General features: G+C 40.8%; 2 protein-coding genes across 4 annotated transcripts in view; one reads left to right on the forward strand and one right to left on the reverse strand.

Moving 5' to 3' along the window:
- Positions 1-2,830, reverse strand: part of galnt13 (polypeptide N-acetylgalactosaminyltransferase 13) — a 37,964-nt gene extending 35,134 nt beyond the window's left edge. For all 3 annotated transcript variants that reach the window (XM_087172639.1, XM_023401227.2, XM_087172640.1), the window contains exon 1: positions 2,383-2,830. The gene's annotated coding sequence lies outside the window, so the exon portion shown is untranslated. The remainder of the gene's footprint in view (positions 1-2,382) is intronic.
- Positions 2,831-4,766: 1,936 nt separating this feature from the next.
- Positions 4,767-5,928, forward strand: rprma (reprimo, TP53 dependent G2 arrest mediator candidate a). Its single transcript, XM_023401230.1, has one exon. It carries the CDS (start codon positions 5,047-5,049, stop codon positions 5,353-5,355), a length of 309 nt encoding a protein of 102 aa, XP_023256998.1. The 5' UTR covers positions 4,767-5,046; the 3' UTR covers positions 5,356-5,928.
- The last annotated feature ends 10,318 nt before the right edge of the window (positions 5,929-16,246 follow it).

Raw genomic sequence — 16,246 nt, forward strand, 5'->3', positions numbered from 1 at the left:
GGGGGGGGGGGGTGCTTTCAGGCAAAGAGAATCAAATACACAAGTAGCCAGTAGCATTTTAGACACCCATAACAAAAATCACAGGTTACAACAAACAGCACACAGTGTAGTACAATCAGTATAAGAGAGGTTAAAGATGTTGTGGCACATGACATGAGTGAAAGCCAGTGGTTACATATGCTCAAAAGGTTACACATATTATATTAAAAATAACTGCTAATGCATGTATGAATAATAACTAACCTTACCCTTTGCTTTTACAGCAAGTAGAGAAAGCCTACAGCTTTTCCTGTGGGCAATCTGACAGATTTCCTTATCTTTCACATGCAGCATGGTAATGATTTTGCACTCCACACACATACACAGATACACACACACACACACACACACGCGCACACACGCACACACACACACGCACACGCACGCACGCGCACACACACACACACACACACACACACACACACACACACACACACACACACACACACACACACACACTGTCCTCTCAGCTCGCTGTCTAAATGTCCATCACAGGGTCTGACATTGCTGCCCTGGGCTAACTCTTATCTCATTCACAAGCAAGGCAGTCTCTGTCCAGCTGCATCCACAGCTTCGCACTCAGACCACAGTGCAGCAGATGATTTCAGTGAATTTACACACCATTCACAGACTTCTAAGCCAAATCCATGGATGCAGTCTTGGCCCCCAGATAATGAGTGCGATCAACAAAATGGTCTCAGTAAAACAGGCGGAAATCCAAGTCTGTGTGCAGCATATCACCTCCACTCACATCGTAGACAGATCAATGATGAGTCTGTCTTATGATGTCTGTTTGCATCTCTAACCATCTGCTTTTTTGTGCGTCAGTGGCTGAGGCATGTTTGGGTTTGGTGCCACCAACGGCGCTACCAGCAGCTTGCTGGAGTCTCGGCACCTAGAAGTCTGAGTCAATTAGTCCAACCATCTGCACAGATGAATATTTCCTATCTGCTGTGCACTGCTCTATAAACAGGTCTCTCCAGCTTTGACAAAGCCGCTGTTTTTACCGGGCCTTTAAAGATAAGTGTAAACCACCAGGCATTATTAACTGCTTCTTGAAGTGACAGTTAATTGTGTTGTTAACAACACTCTTTGTTGTGAAATGTCTGGTGCTTGGCTATGAGCTGAATAACATATTCCTCAACCGTTTAACAGGAGTGTTTCTATTGGTAACCAATTGTTTTTTACAGTAACATAATTGGACATGACACGGATCAACACTTGACACTGAAACCATAACATGAGAAGAAAACGTTTGACGTTTGAGCGCTCCTTTTCCTCCACCCCCACTCATCAACTTTCTCTGAAGCAGCCGAGGCAAAACCATAGTCATCTGCTGCTGACCACTGACAGATTGACTGCGGTCAAAGTGAGCTGTACATGGGTACATCAAGGCTGAGCTAGAGAGAGGTCATTCACACTCAGACCAGTCCAGCTAGGGATTCAAACCAGCAATCTTCCAGTCGCAAACACCACCTGCGTCTCCACTGTGACAAGCAGCAAGTAGAGCTGTGTATCGAACATTAATACTTTGTGAGCGTCATGCAAATTGTGTCGGTGGCACCAGGTGTTGAAACCTGACAAGACTTGAAAATTAGCATTGAGTGATTGAGGTGAAAATGTACTACACAACCAAAGACATTGAGTTTTGGGATATTTCGTAGGTGGGAAAAAATGTTCCTCAACTTAAAATACTGAAAAAAAGTATTGTTTTTGGTAACAGTGCCAAAATTTAGGTTTCATATTGGCATGAGTATTGAAAAATGCCAATCTATACCTAGCCCTACCAGGAACAGCGGGTAATTATAGAGCTTATCCCAATAAGCCCATTAGGCCAATGACTGAAGCTTGTTTTATAACCAAAACAACACAAAAATATGTAGGTGTGCTCTGTAAAGGCTTGTGACACACTTAACCATCAGAAAATACAAAATATTACATTCATAATTCTCACTGAGGTGATTTAAAGGTGTGATATGTGTGCGCGCGCGCACGCACGCACGCACACACACACACACGCTCTATCCATCTTTCATTCATGTGCATATACATTATATATTGATTTATAAATTATGGGATTTGACTGGAATAAGACGAAAAAACACTAACAACAGCAGTTGACCAACGAACAATCATTCTCAACTGATGCTATGCAAATACAACACACGGTAACCTTGATTAAACGTAATGTCAAAATAAAAGCATCATCATCCCAGCATCACTGTGATCACCGTTACGTGTTGTGATGTGTACAGCACAACAAAAACAAAAAAAGACCGTGGCATGATTTTACCAAAGGAAGGTGTGGTGCTGGATCAGAAAACGATGATACTCTTTGCTTACCTAAATTATGGATGGAGTGAACCAGTGACCTGATCCAGCCTCGCTCTCAGGCAACGTGTTGAACGCAGACAACATGACCCAATATAGGCTACAGTGCAGTACAGTTAGCGGCAGAATTGAACTGGGTAAATTGCTCCTGCAAATGGTCAACGTCTCAAAATGACACTTAAGTCACAGTCCATCTCAGCACAGAGTAGTCCACAATCCGGCGTGATACTGACCGTCCAGCTATACCTCTCGTGGTACCTGTTTGGACTCACTGATATGATTTGTCCTCAACGCCGCAGTAAACTGGCGAACGCGAACCGTCTCCAGGAATTGTCCCCCTTTCGTTTAGACGCCGATGCGGTCAACGCAGAACCACTTCTCAGCGCGCACCTGTTCTCCGACTGAATATTATAACGGTAAGAGGGCAGGCGAGATAATATTCAGCACAATCTAACCTCAGCTGAGAGCGACCTGGAAATGTCTCGTTCCCCCTCTCTGATTGGCTGACAGCGACGTCCGTCATGAATCGCTTTTGAAGTCGAGCGTCACCGGCGTCTGGTAAATGTAGGCGCGTTGCCTGTAGAGAAGCTCTCACCACCATCACCACCACAGGTAAAACACTGTGTGTAGGGTTCGGTTTAGTCATTTTAGTCTAATACGTGAAAAATAATATGTATTTATAATAATAATACTTACAGTAATACGTGCAAAATACATTTTATTTAGAATGTTTTATTATTGTTTCCAATTAGCCAGAGGTCTTTCTGTCCTTAATGCAGAAATTCATACAAACTCCAAGAGAGAAACAAAAACATCAGCGTAAGGTTTTTTTGTTGTTGTTGTCCTGTTTGTTGTTAATTAGATTTTTCTGACTGAAAATATATCAAACATCTCAGAACTCTCCTTTTAGTTGCATTTACACTTTTATTTGTTTCTAGCTTCATAAAAGTTTACTTTTGCTTAAAGTTGTTGTATTTTTGATTTTCGTGGATGACATTAATCCATTAAATCTAATTAGACTGATTAATCCATTAAATCATACTTTGCATATACATTTTGCCTTTTATTTAACTTAAGTCAACCGTAATACAGTGACATCAGATTATGACCCCCTGTGTCATCTCTCTCTTTGTGTAGACTAATACAAATCATACAGCATTTTATTATGAAAACTATGACTTCCTGTTTTGAGTTCTAAGTTTGACCATCATTATGCATACAAGAATTATCCAGTAAGTGTTCAGACTATTTGTTTTCACATTATGAACAAGGGGAAGAACCTAGATTGAGTTAAGTAATTTACACCCTTGCAGAGGTTAAATAAATCAGCAGCATAATGATCACCCACAGGTTACCTACCTGTATGTGTGTGTCTTCAGACCAATTAACTCAAATATGCAGATTGACTTGTTGTGTAGCAGACATCACAGGCCTTAGGTAAATCATGTTGAACAATGCTGCCATCTGCTGCTACTGATCAGAGGCCTCCAGTGTTGCACTGGCCTCTGGGCAATGTAGTAGTAGATCAAATCTGAGCCCAGCATTTAATTAACATTCAGCAAATCATGATAAGCCTGAGTGTTCTTTCAATCACCCACAGCAACAGACTGCAAAGTGCGTTCTTTCGAGCTTTTATTGCTATTTCACTCAACCCAACTATGATGCAACAGCTAACTAACGCTGCAGTCTGTGCACTGTGATATGAATTTAACTTCCATTCATAACTGCATGTCCTGTTCGCTCTGCAGATTACAAACACTGTGTCCACATCAGATTCCACTAGATGTCAGTGCATGTCCTGGTTCCTCTAAAGTTTCAGAGAGGGAGGAAAACTTTTTCATGTCATGGCTTTGAGCAGCTGCCAGAAAAATGTGCAGCAAAGTTAAAAAAAACAAAAAAAAACACAGGTGATGAACTTGCATTGCTTTGATGTGCAAGGCATAGTCTTTGGTGAAATTATGACTAATTATAATAATGGATAGACATTTATTTGTTTTCATGATTCAAAATCTGATTGATTTAGAGCAGAAGACTGTGACATTGATCGGTTATCATTAGTGACAATACATATAAATGGCTGAATTAGTGTAATTTTACAAAATTATGAGGAGTTTTTAATGATTCAATAATAGATAGATAGATAGATAGATAGATAGATAGATAGATAGATAGATAGATAGATAGATAGATAGATAGATAGATAGATAGATAGATAGATAGATAGATAGATAGAAAGAAAGATAGATAGATGGGCTGTTGCAGCAGATTGCATACACACAAAATGCATAATAAACACAGTACACCATGTACTGGACATGCGCGTGCAGTCTGGTCGTATGGTGGCGCTCTTGCCGTGTTGTCCTGTCACTTGAACGGTGTAACGCAGACAGGTACAGTCTGGCTATTTAACCGCGGGTTGGTGGATTCACTCCGCTTAGAAACTGGCTACAGAGCACATGAAACCTCCAGTAATGCGATGCCAAAGCAGCCTGTTAAACTCCAGAAGAGCGCTGCTTGATTTGACGGAACTTCTCCAACTCGCCGCCTCATCGTCTTTACTTTCCACTTGATGACAATTTCTCTGGGATCGTGCCAGGCGCGTCTCTCCCTCTCCTCCTTTCACGTCTCTCGCACTGAAAGTTTGATTTTAAAAAAAGACTACAAACAAAAGTGGAGATGAATAACACCGGTTTCAACCAAACGGAGGGCGGACTGATCAATAAGACAGAGGAGTTTTTTTGCTGCAACTTTTCGTCCGTGGTGACTGATAATGGCTTTGTGGCCGCCGCTCCGGATGAGAGGAGCCTCTTCATCATGAGGGTGGTCCAGATAGCCGTCATGTGCGTGCTGTCCCTCACGGTGGTGTTTGGCATATTTTTCTTGGGTTGCAACCTTCTCATAAAGTCAGAGGGGATGATAAACTTTTTGGTTACGGACAGGAGACCGTCCAAAGAAACGGAGGCAGTTATTGTTGGAGCCTACTGACTGATGAGGACCTTTACAGTATGGTACCTCTTCTGATGGAGCCAGATGGGAGACAATGCGATGACCAACTGCCTAAAACAGCCCCTCTTTTTCATATTGGTAGGCTACTTAGATAAACCTCAGAGGAACAGTCGCCATGTAAGAGGTAACTGAACCCTGCTGGTGACTGAAGCTCACAGGTGTTCACCTTATTTCATAACAAAGACTCATTCATCTCCAAGAGGTATAGTGCGTTTTAAGCCTCTTTGTTTATAAAGTATTCAGTCATGCACTGTTGTAATTTCAGTAGATGGAGCACCATTTGTCAAGCAGCATCCTTTTTGTCATGTTAATGGCAAAGTCCTCGTATTTGCTGCTTAATTGAACCCTCTCATATTGCTAATGCAATGGAGAAATGATGTTTAGGATGTTCTGTATGTTGTATGTGTTTTTGCATACAATATGCAATATATTAATCCGTGTAATTCTCTGGATTTCCTGGTGATAACTGTGTGAGTGTCTGCGTGGGCGATGGAGAAAAGCCCAACATGCCATGTATCTTGTTAATTGGAATAAATTCATTATGTAATTAAAGTTTTCCTCATATTTAAGGTCTATTTTTCTACCATGGATATTGTCTTCACAACCCCCTCTGCCAGGCATTCAGAAACTAAAATTACACCCTTCCAAAGAGCTATTCAAACCTCTTATTTCTATAGTTTAATATTATACTAATTATAGAAATCCGTTTGATAAAACAGATTCAGACAGAAAATTGGCATTTTAGTATGAGCATTTATTTAAACTGACATGAAGACCTGTATTTTCTCTGGCTAGATATGAGGAGCAGTAGTAAGTGTTAAATCCAGGAGAGATGACTCCACACAAAGAGATTTTCCTCTCATTTTCATTTTTCTACCAATAGTCATAATCTAAATGTTGATTCAATTCAATTAACTAAATGTGGGTTTTTTTTTCTTTTCTTTAAGCCACTCAAAAAAGGTTCTCCGTAAAAGATTTTAAATGAAAAAGTGACATCCTCTGTCAGTATTTCCTGTCTGGGTCACATCTTGATCCTTGCATCGTTTTACATCTTTCCTCCTTCCGTCAAAGCATCTGCTGTGCTCTGCTCCCGGCCAGCCTGGATGTCAGCTCCCCAGGGTGAAGCCCACAGCTTCAGAAATGACTTGCCTTGTCAACCCGGGGAGGATAAAGCCACCGGGCAATATGCTGCTGTCTGATTGCCCACCTGTGCTCCACATACACAGCTGAATAGTTTGAATCGACTTACTTTTCTCTAAAATGTCCTTCACCTCAGTTTGCTTGACATGGCCTTATTCTGTCTGGTGATGCATGGCTACAGACACACTGGCCACTGTCTTAGGCCACACACTTGCTGGGTGTGAAGAAATCTATCATCCGATGTGTTGTTAAAATGCATTGTGAATGTCAACATAATAATTTGCTGTGAGATACTATGTGTAGAAGGCAGCTGGTAAAATTGAATGAGGCAAAAAAAAAAAATTTTTTTAGAGGTCAGCAAGACCTATCAAACAACCACTGTACAATACATCCAGTACAGGGACAAAGGAATTCACGTCACCTCTGTGAAGCTTTGCATTGCTCAGTTTCTTGAGGCTGTATTTACTGGACTGCACTATGTTAAAGGATGCTTCTCCTTTTTGCTTATAGTGGAAATATTAGTTGGCTGCATCTTATAAAACAGTACAGTTTACACCCCCCAAAATGGCAGCTTCAGAAACTGCCCCAGTTGAATCAAAACCTCTCTGACACAGTCTCCACCAAAACTCAATGTTACACCTTGGCAAACTTATCACAGTATCTATTGCATGTTTACTATTCCTCTCACCCCCTTTTTTTTTTTTGTCTTTGCTTGTTCAAAACCTCCATAAGAAAAGTCTGTAATGACGCATGAAACTTTTCATTATACAAGTGCTGTCGGAGCAGATTAAAAATGGCAAGTTAAATCGATCCTTTACAAATTAAAAAAAAAAATCACACTGAATAAATTTGCACTCATATATCAAGGTCTCGCCTCCACATAATGTAACAGATACAGTTAGTTTATGTATGATGAATCGTGTTTGTTACTGTTTGTCTCATTTGCACCTCAGGCAAGACTCTGCGTATTAGAGTAACATATTAACACTGTAACCAATTATCTAAAATTGAGACTTCTGATGTCGGACATATGGATTGGATTTAGAGTGGAGAAAAACGTAAACTGAATCTAAATCTAATATGAAGCCGACAAACATACCCAGCTTTCTCAATAAGAAAACAAAGTGTAATGTTAGTAACACTTGTTATGTTGCAGTGAGTGTAGAAAAACTAACAATTTTAAGACATCGCACCAGTTAGAATTACTTTTTATATGTTTCACCTAGTGTTTTTCTCTGCTTTGTGTGATTGCTTTCATTAGGGAGGGCTGGGGATAGCTCCCAGGAAAGTGTTGTAGCAGTTTAATATCCAGCAGAGAACAATCTTCTGCCTGCAGCTGGACCATTATTAGTTCATCCCGTGGTGTCTTCTTCTTCTTCTACGCACATATTCAGACTGGATTCTGATCAATTTTGCAGAAGTTGAAGATTAAAGTTTGAAAACAAGAGCTGCATCGCAAAAAAGCATTGCTGCAGGACTTTGCTGAGGAGTGTTGATGTTGATTGACACTGCCACCTCACAGATTTCACACACCTGTCACACAAACAATGTTCAGGGAGATTTAGGAGATAGGAACAGCAACAGTCATCTATACCCCCGGCACCGCTGCTGTCAACAAACTGATAGTCCTCTGCGGGGCTCATGAGCATCTCCTCTCCAGATATTTAGGAGCATGCTGGGAGTTTTACACGGTACAAACCAAAAGCTGGGCATCAAGAAAAAACACACTTTCTTCATAAATTCAGTCTGATTTTACAGTATGCTCTCACATTTCTTGCCAAAGGCAGAAACTGTTATCTGTCAAACAAGAAAAACAAAACAAACAAAGAAAAAAGAAAAAGAGGGCTTCACATTTTTATCGTGTACCTGCAGGCTGGTTAGATAAACTTATATCACCAGTAGCTAGAACGCAGGAAAAATGGCATCTGCTTACTTTATCCGATGTCTACTGTATGTGAGCCGTGTCCCACAGTCACAACATCTGCAGGGTGTTGATTGCAAGCTAAAAGCGGCTTCAGGTCCTGACTCGCTCTTCTGTGATTGGCTGGCGGGTCTGGATCCAGTCGATGAACTGGATAGTGACTAAAAGCTCCAAATAGCAGCGAGGCAGCCACAATCATCTCCCCTGTTCACTCCTATTGTCCCACAGCTCCTCAGTTCATCCTTCCTCCTGTTCTTATGTCACTTCTGCTACATATCTGTTAATGTGGTATATTGCTTATATCATGAAACTGTGGTTGTTTTATATTAAGCTTTCCTTCACCATGTCTCTTCGACTCCAGTAGGAACTACACTTTTGAAGGAGATTCATAGATTTCTTAAAACTTGTACGCCAGGCTGTGAAATGCAAACATTTCCATCGACAGCAACGCCTGTTCAGGCTGAACCAAGCTGTTGCCGACGTCACGCGGTGTCTGGATTCTACACCAACGGCAGTAATTGTGGAAGTCAAGCCGTGATAAATCCATGCAGACGGATTCTGAAGAATGATTCCATTACTTGGCATCTCTGATTCCAGTTACAGGATGAGTCATGGCTCTGTTGTAGCGCTGATTGTTTCACACCCAGACATCACAGGGATTTAACATCTGAACAATCCTGCCACTAACACTTTACTTTAATCCATTGTGTGTGTGTGTGTGTGTGTGTGTGTGTGTGTGTGTGTGTGTGTGTGTGTGTGTGTGTGTGTAAATCTTTACATTTCAATGTTAAGACTTGGTTATTGTTTTAGATCGTAGTTAGGTTAAAGCTGTACTAATCAATACTTTTAGAATAACAATGGGTCAAATGACTACATGTGGTCAGAGAGGAATGTCTTTTAGTGAGGAAACCACAGAGAATCATCACCCAACTTTGCTGCAGAGCGAGTTAGCGCCTTTCAAGCTGACCGTTTTTGTCATTTCTGACTTCTTGGAGGGATAAACTCACTGTAAACCACCTTCCCAGTTCTAAAGGAAAAAGTTAAGCTGCGTTCACAACAACTTGGGCAAGCATGAAAAAATGCAACCCTCTTATTCATTTGAATAGAGCCAGTCCATCAGTGTAACATTGGGCGCCAACGCAGCGGGCTCCAGCAAAATAAAACCTGAATCAGGCTCAACTTTTTCTGCAATGCGACATGTCATCTGGCAAGGCCTATAGCAGTGATCAATCACACTTTCCTGGTAGATTACTTCGTAGCGTGAATGCCAATTTACCTTGTGATCATCGAAATGAAAGATAAAATGGTATTTTTTCTGTTATTCCAAATACACCAGCGCAGCCCCTAATTGTTTTTGGTCTGAATCACTGCTTAGAGACTAACTAGTGAACACACTGAAGCATCCGGCAAACTTGTTGTAGCAACTCTTTATAAGTTCAAACTGAGTGTTCAAGAATTAAAAAAGATTTCACCACACAAACCAGTTCTTATGTACTGGTCCATTCAGAGTGAGAAGTAAGAAAATAATATGGAGTATGGTCAATATATCTGACCAGACATTTGTTAAAATGTTGGTAAGTAATCATGTGCACACAAACTTGTCAGCCCAATCCTCAATTTCCCTCAGGAGCTGGTGGAGACCAAAACAGAGTCAAAAGGAGATGTGAATATTAGACTTGCATTTGTAAACTGGATAGAAACACGACTCCAGATTAATGTTGCTCCATGCTGTGATCTTTAGCTTGTCATGGAGTTCTGCCCCCAAGTTATCAAGAATAACATCTTAATACAGGTTTAAGTTTAGGGTTATAATAAGAGTGGGGCTACACATGTAATGGTTAGAGTAAATGTTAGTGTGTGTGTGTGTGTGTGTGTGTGTGTGTGTGTGTGCATCTGCTTGTGTCAGTGCCTCTACAAGTTCAAAATGGACCCCCTGTTGTTTTGTGATCAGATGGTATAGCAGATTTTGTGAGACAATGCAGGATCATTGTAGATGACCAACAGGAACTCGTTATTCACTGCAGACATGCAAATGTGTAATGAGTGCTCATTGCTTTAAAAAGTAATAGCTGTGATGATGTGTTATTGACCCTGAAATCCATTTTAATTCTTGCGTGAGTGTGTTTCAGGCTTTATTGACCTTCTAATCATGTAGCTGTCTGGCTGCTACATCACTTCCAGCGAAGACTTGTCTCTGAAAGTGAACTATTACTCTCCCTTCAGAGGAAGGTTTCTCTATAAACCATTACCACAAAGGTAATAACCTTTTCAAGAAAGCACTCTCAGCACAGATGGAGTTTCAAGTGTTTGTTTCCACAATAAGATAAACTTTAAAGTGAGCTTGCAAACTCACTGCTGAAGAAGGTGACGGCTGCTACCACTTCTCGGTGGAATGAATACAGTTTAAGGCAGACGCACAGTTTTGCATTGAGTCAGTGTACAGGCTTCCTGGATCATTTTTATCTGTAAAATCCTAATTATCTGAATTATTCCTCAGGCACCATGTTTTAAAGAGCTTAATCTGACCTACAGAACATTCTGTATAGTGCACTCTATAAGTATACCCTGTCACTTTCCATCTTAATTCCCCTGAGCCTGAGTAAAGACACCATTAGCTGTCATTTTCTAAATCCGCTCCGACTTTGCAAATCACTTCTTTTTTTTTTTTTTTCAACGCAATAGCAGCCTGTCAGCTTGGGAATAGCCATCAATAATGTAGGTGTGTGTACGCAGGTGTGAGTAATCATACAACTCGATGTTTAATAGAAATATGCATTATTTAGCCAACTGCTTGTCTCGGCACACATAAACTGTGTCTGTCTGCTGTTTATGCCCTGACTCATGCATGTTTGATTACAACTGTTCTCACTTTTCTAGCATCTTTACAACAAAGTTAAGCTCATCCAAGCCTCTTGTTGTGATTATATACAAGATGCTAGAAGAGATAACTGCACATGTACTCGTGGACTGAGCAGCCCGTCATGACAAGAGAAACTAAATATATAAAAAATTATATAAAGCCTTACATCACCTGGTTTCTACATGCATCTCTCTGTGTATAACCTTTGGACATTTTCTCCTGCTATAGTATTTTCATCTTAATGATGACTTCAAGAAAACACCAAAGACCCACTGGCACTCGTCTTCCTTTTTTAGTTTTCTGCACCACATTTTTCCCTGACCTGTCACTGTGACTCAAGTGTATTTGAACATGTATTTTTCATCAAACTGTTGAAAAGGTCTTTCTTTTGAGACGATTGCGCTCAGAGCTCTTTGTGCTCAGCTGTGACAGGCGGTCTCATTGGCCATGGAGAGACCTCGAGACCTCAGCCCTACACCCGGCTCACACTGGCATCACGGATATATGGACTCAACTGCAGGCCTTATGCCATTATCATCTTCACCACCACCGTTGCTTGCTCCCATAAGACCTGACTGACACAGGGAAGCTGTAAGTGAATCACGTGTTTGTTTCACTACAGAATGTGAACAGTTACTGGGAACAGAGAAGAAGAAAATATGATCCAGCTTCATTATTGAGTATGCTAAAAAAAAAAATCTTTACAAACACAAATGTTTTGAGATTTGTGCATTGTGCATCTTTTATACCTCAACAAAAATCATTGTGAGGCCGTGTATAATTATGATTACTACATTTCAAAAGCACAAAGTCCCTTCAAGTATTTATGCAAAGAGCTGATGTCTTGGCTGAACAAAGATACACTGATGAGAAGCGTTCTCTTCAGACCTGACTGTAGAAATCAGCTGTGACAGTTTGGACCTGCCTGCCAAGTAGCAGTGTCCTGTCTGCCTATGTGGCGCACTCCCGTGCCCCAGCTGTCAGCTATACTCAGTCACTGTACCAGTAATGAACCACCTTTGGCTAAGCCATTCTTTATGACTATATACAGTATGTCCTCCCCTGGTCATCACCTAATCAAAGCTACATCATTTCTCTGCTGTAGTCACTGCAGGATTTTTGTATAAGGATGCTATTTGTCACAATTTTATCCCCAAATAAATCAAATTCTTACAGTGAAAATCATTAAGTTTTTTCTGTAGGAGATTGGAGATTTTGCCTAAACATGAATGCAGAAGCACTGAGTTCACATACTATACTGTCTACATATAGTACGAATGGTAGATATAATGGGATTTGCCAGCTGAGCAAAGTGTCCCCCGTTTCAGATCTGATGCTATACCTTGGGAATTCATGCCTAATGGTGCACCTCCTGGTTCTGTCACACCACATGAAAGTAAGTCAGAGTGCTGTACGATAAAAGCTCTACAGGGTCATGACTTATTGAGCTTCCTCAAATTGTTTCTCACGGTGCTGCAAGTTCTTCCTCCCTCAGGCCGGGCTCCATTATCACCTGGCTCTGTCTGCAGGTGCTTTACATTCGCATCACTGACTTCCTCCATTTAAGCTGTGCTGCAGCTTAGCTCCAGAGAAAACCACCATACTGCATCCTGCTGATGATCTGTAAACAGGCAAATCATTATATCCACCTGTAGTAATAGAAACACTGTCAAATAATAATAATAATAATAATAATAATAATAACTTCTAAAGTTACATTAAAAACTATAGTATCACTTTCTTAATGATAATTCTGCCTTTGTAAAGGAGAATAGTTTCTCTCATGTTTGACTTTTTGAATCAAAGTATCATATTTTATAAAAGACAGATTCCTTAAAGGGGAGACTTGGTGAGCGAAGATAAGCAGCTGCATTGACAGAACAGATCTATCATAAAGCAGAAGAGATACAGGGAGACAGGAAGTAAAGATAATAGATTATAGGGAGAGGGAAGTTAAAGCAAATGAGTCAGAAAAGGAGATGACTTATAAAATGTTATTTCGGTGCAAATGATGTTATCTGAGTGCAGAAAAAGAGCGTCAATCACCCAGTATCAAAATCATTCACTTCACTTCACAAGCCGTGTGTGACTTCACAGCCACTGAACAGGATGACATTCGAAAATGTCACTAATGCAACACTGCTGGTCTCATATAGAGTCAGAGAATGGGCAGAAGCTGAGGAGCCAAAGTAACATTTACAGTTATTTACAGTATGTGATCCCATATACTATATGTTAAATCTGTTGCTGTGTCAATTCACAGCTCTATGTGCCAAAATAAGAGTGAAGAATTTTAGGAAATGAATTTTGTTAACAACTGCAGCCACCCTGATAATATCTTCCCTTCAGGGTTCTTTTGTTCAATTTGAGCTGCAATTCGATTCTAGTAGCTCTCCCTCTCCTTTTCACAATGTTATCTCTACCGTGTGGTGTGTGTCTGTGTCTGTGTGTGTGAGACACCTTTCTCTCCTGTGCTAATACACTATAAGGGTTAGCATCACAGGTGCAGCTGTGACCACAGAGCGGTGTTTGTGTGTGTGTGTGTGTGTGTGTGTGTGTGTGTGAAAATGACAACCCAGCCTAGCAGAGCCACACCTTACAACACAACAGCTGTCACAAAGGATCAGCATCCAGGCCACCACACTCCAGGAGTCGCTTTCTAAAGGACCTCTGCTGTTCTGTTTTTCTCACTGCTTACTCTTACAAATGAAAGGTCAGCCGCGTCACGTGACCACTAAACTCCCGCCTGTTTGCATCAGCTCAGGTTGGCCCACAAAGCTGATTTTACAGGGTTATTCAAGGTATAATTTTCAGTAAAAAATAGGGCTATTATTACCCTTGGTTTCACACCTGTAAATAATACATCTCTGCAGTGATGCCACAAATTATATCAGTTCTCCTTGAACATCTCAAATCTAACATAACATTTGAATCACTAATCACAAACATGCAATTAAGTCTTTAAGTAGCTCTTACTCGTTGTCATAAATAAGCTGCAAACCAGAGTTCGTCTGAAACACCAGTCAGCCGATCAAACATGTCAGTTATGATTATCCTATTCCTGACTATCCTATGTGGCCTCATTCCATTTACACTGGAACTGAGCTGTAGAGCCACCCATTTAAAAAACAAAGCCTGTCTATAATATTGTGAATTATACAGCTGCTTGAGTCGCCACATAAAAGGGGCTTTGCACCTGGCTAGTGTCAGAGAGGCTTTGATCTGTTTCTTTGCTTTGTAACCATTAAACAGCTCCCTGGTCCCTTTGAGGGGAAATTGATTAGTGATCAAAAAAAGGAAAAAGGAGGAGAGGCGTCTTTGTGTCCAAACACACTCCTAGTTGTGTGGGTGGCTGTTAAAAGTGCAGGGAGTAGCTAGTGGATGTGACAGACAATGTCAACATTACGCCGGCTAAATCTGAAAATGCCCGTGTGAAAGTGGCATGCATCCAAAGAGTTTTCCGTTTTGCTTTGAAATGCCTGAACAATAGGAGCACAGCTAAATATTTTCCTCTTTATCCTATTTCAGCTAGCCGAACTTGCCGAACATGTTTTCAGTTTCTGTTGACATAAAATAAAATGAACATAGACTGGTTATTTGTTCATTCCTCATACAGTGAGGATGCTACTTTTTAACCAGGTGATTCGTAGTTCCTGTGCTGCTTTTCTGAGACGTCAATCAAATATATATAATCATATATAGTCATATATTACTCATTTGACATAGACATACACACCACTTTATTAACATCATCATAGTGGCTTCAGCTGAAACTTGTGTGTGGATTTTGATCCCAATCTCTTTCGCTGAAGTTGCACTCAGGAGAGTTTCACAGCCAGTTTAGGACAGGAGAAACAATATCTCTTAACATATGTTGAGCCACATAAACACACACATGGTCAATTTGTACGTTGCCAGCTAGCTTACAGTAGGTGCATTGCCTGTTGTGAACAGATAAACACACACTGCACAAATGCTCCAGCCAGTCAGACTGTCAAATAATGCAAGTTGAACATACGCTTCCCCTAATGTCTAAGCACACCTTTAAAAATGATAGAAATATAGAGAGATATGTATTTATTTATAGATATAATAGACTTGAAAAATGTGAACGGAGAGTTGTCCTCTTACTTGACTGCAACACAGCCCCTGGCTGTGTCTGGCCAAGCATATGTCATCTTTTTCCAAAAGCTTTGTTTTCCAGTTAAATCCAAGGCAGATGTGACAACTGTTTTTGAAAAGTTCTGGCTGAAAAGCTTGGGCGAGAACAAAAAGACAGCACAGCATGGATGAAGGGCCAAAATGCATTTTCAAATTTTTTTAGCTCTGGCATAAACCAGACATGTCTATGAATGTGCAGGAAATCTACTGTGGATGTACTCATAAAATGTGGAAATAGAGGTGTTGAGAGTGCTAACAGGCTGCCTCTCCACTGCTGCTGAGAGAGGGATGCAAGTGCATCATAGCTGTCATTAATCTCAACCCCGCAGTCGCAGCCGATCACAGCAGCTGCAGCTGGTGTGCGCCATTTTAGTCTGACTCCCTGACTCCAACTCTGATCTCCTCCCCTCCACTACTTGCAGAACTGATCACATCCCTTGACAACACCTCAGGGCTTCATCTGACTGATGGTGCCTTTCACTACACCTCTCATCACACATTCACCTGTCAATGGGACTTGCTCTTGTGTCTGACACAGAGCATCTGTCCTGTCTGTGTCCTTTTCAAACGTGTTAAAGTCATAGTCGCTAAAGTTGACAACTTCAGTAGTGAAACATCCAAGGAATTACATAGTATTCCCAGATATTTATTGTTCAGTGTTGTTAAATTAAGTTACATGAGGAGACTGATTCTCTTACGCCTGTACAGCAGGCTAATTGATGAATCTAGAGCTTATCTTAGCACCAACCCCTCTAGAGCTCTAGTGTGTAATTTAGTGGGCTTCTAGT

This window comes from Seriola lalandi, unplaced genomic scaffold (assembly GCF_002814215.2).
Source record: "Seriola lalandi dorsalis isolate HSWRI2012SDOR001 ecotype SW California unplaced genomic scaffold, Sedor1 jcf7180002053538, whole genome shotgun sequence".
Taxonomy (NCBI): Eukaryota; Metazoa; Chordata; class Actinopteri; order Carangiformes; family Carangidae; genus Seriola; species Seriola lalandi.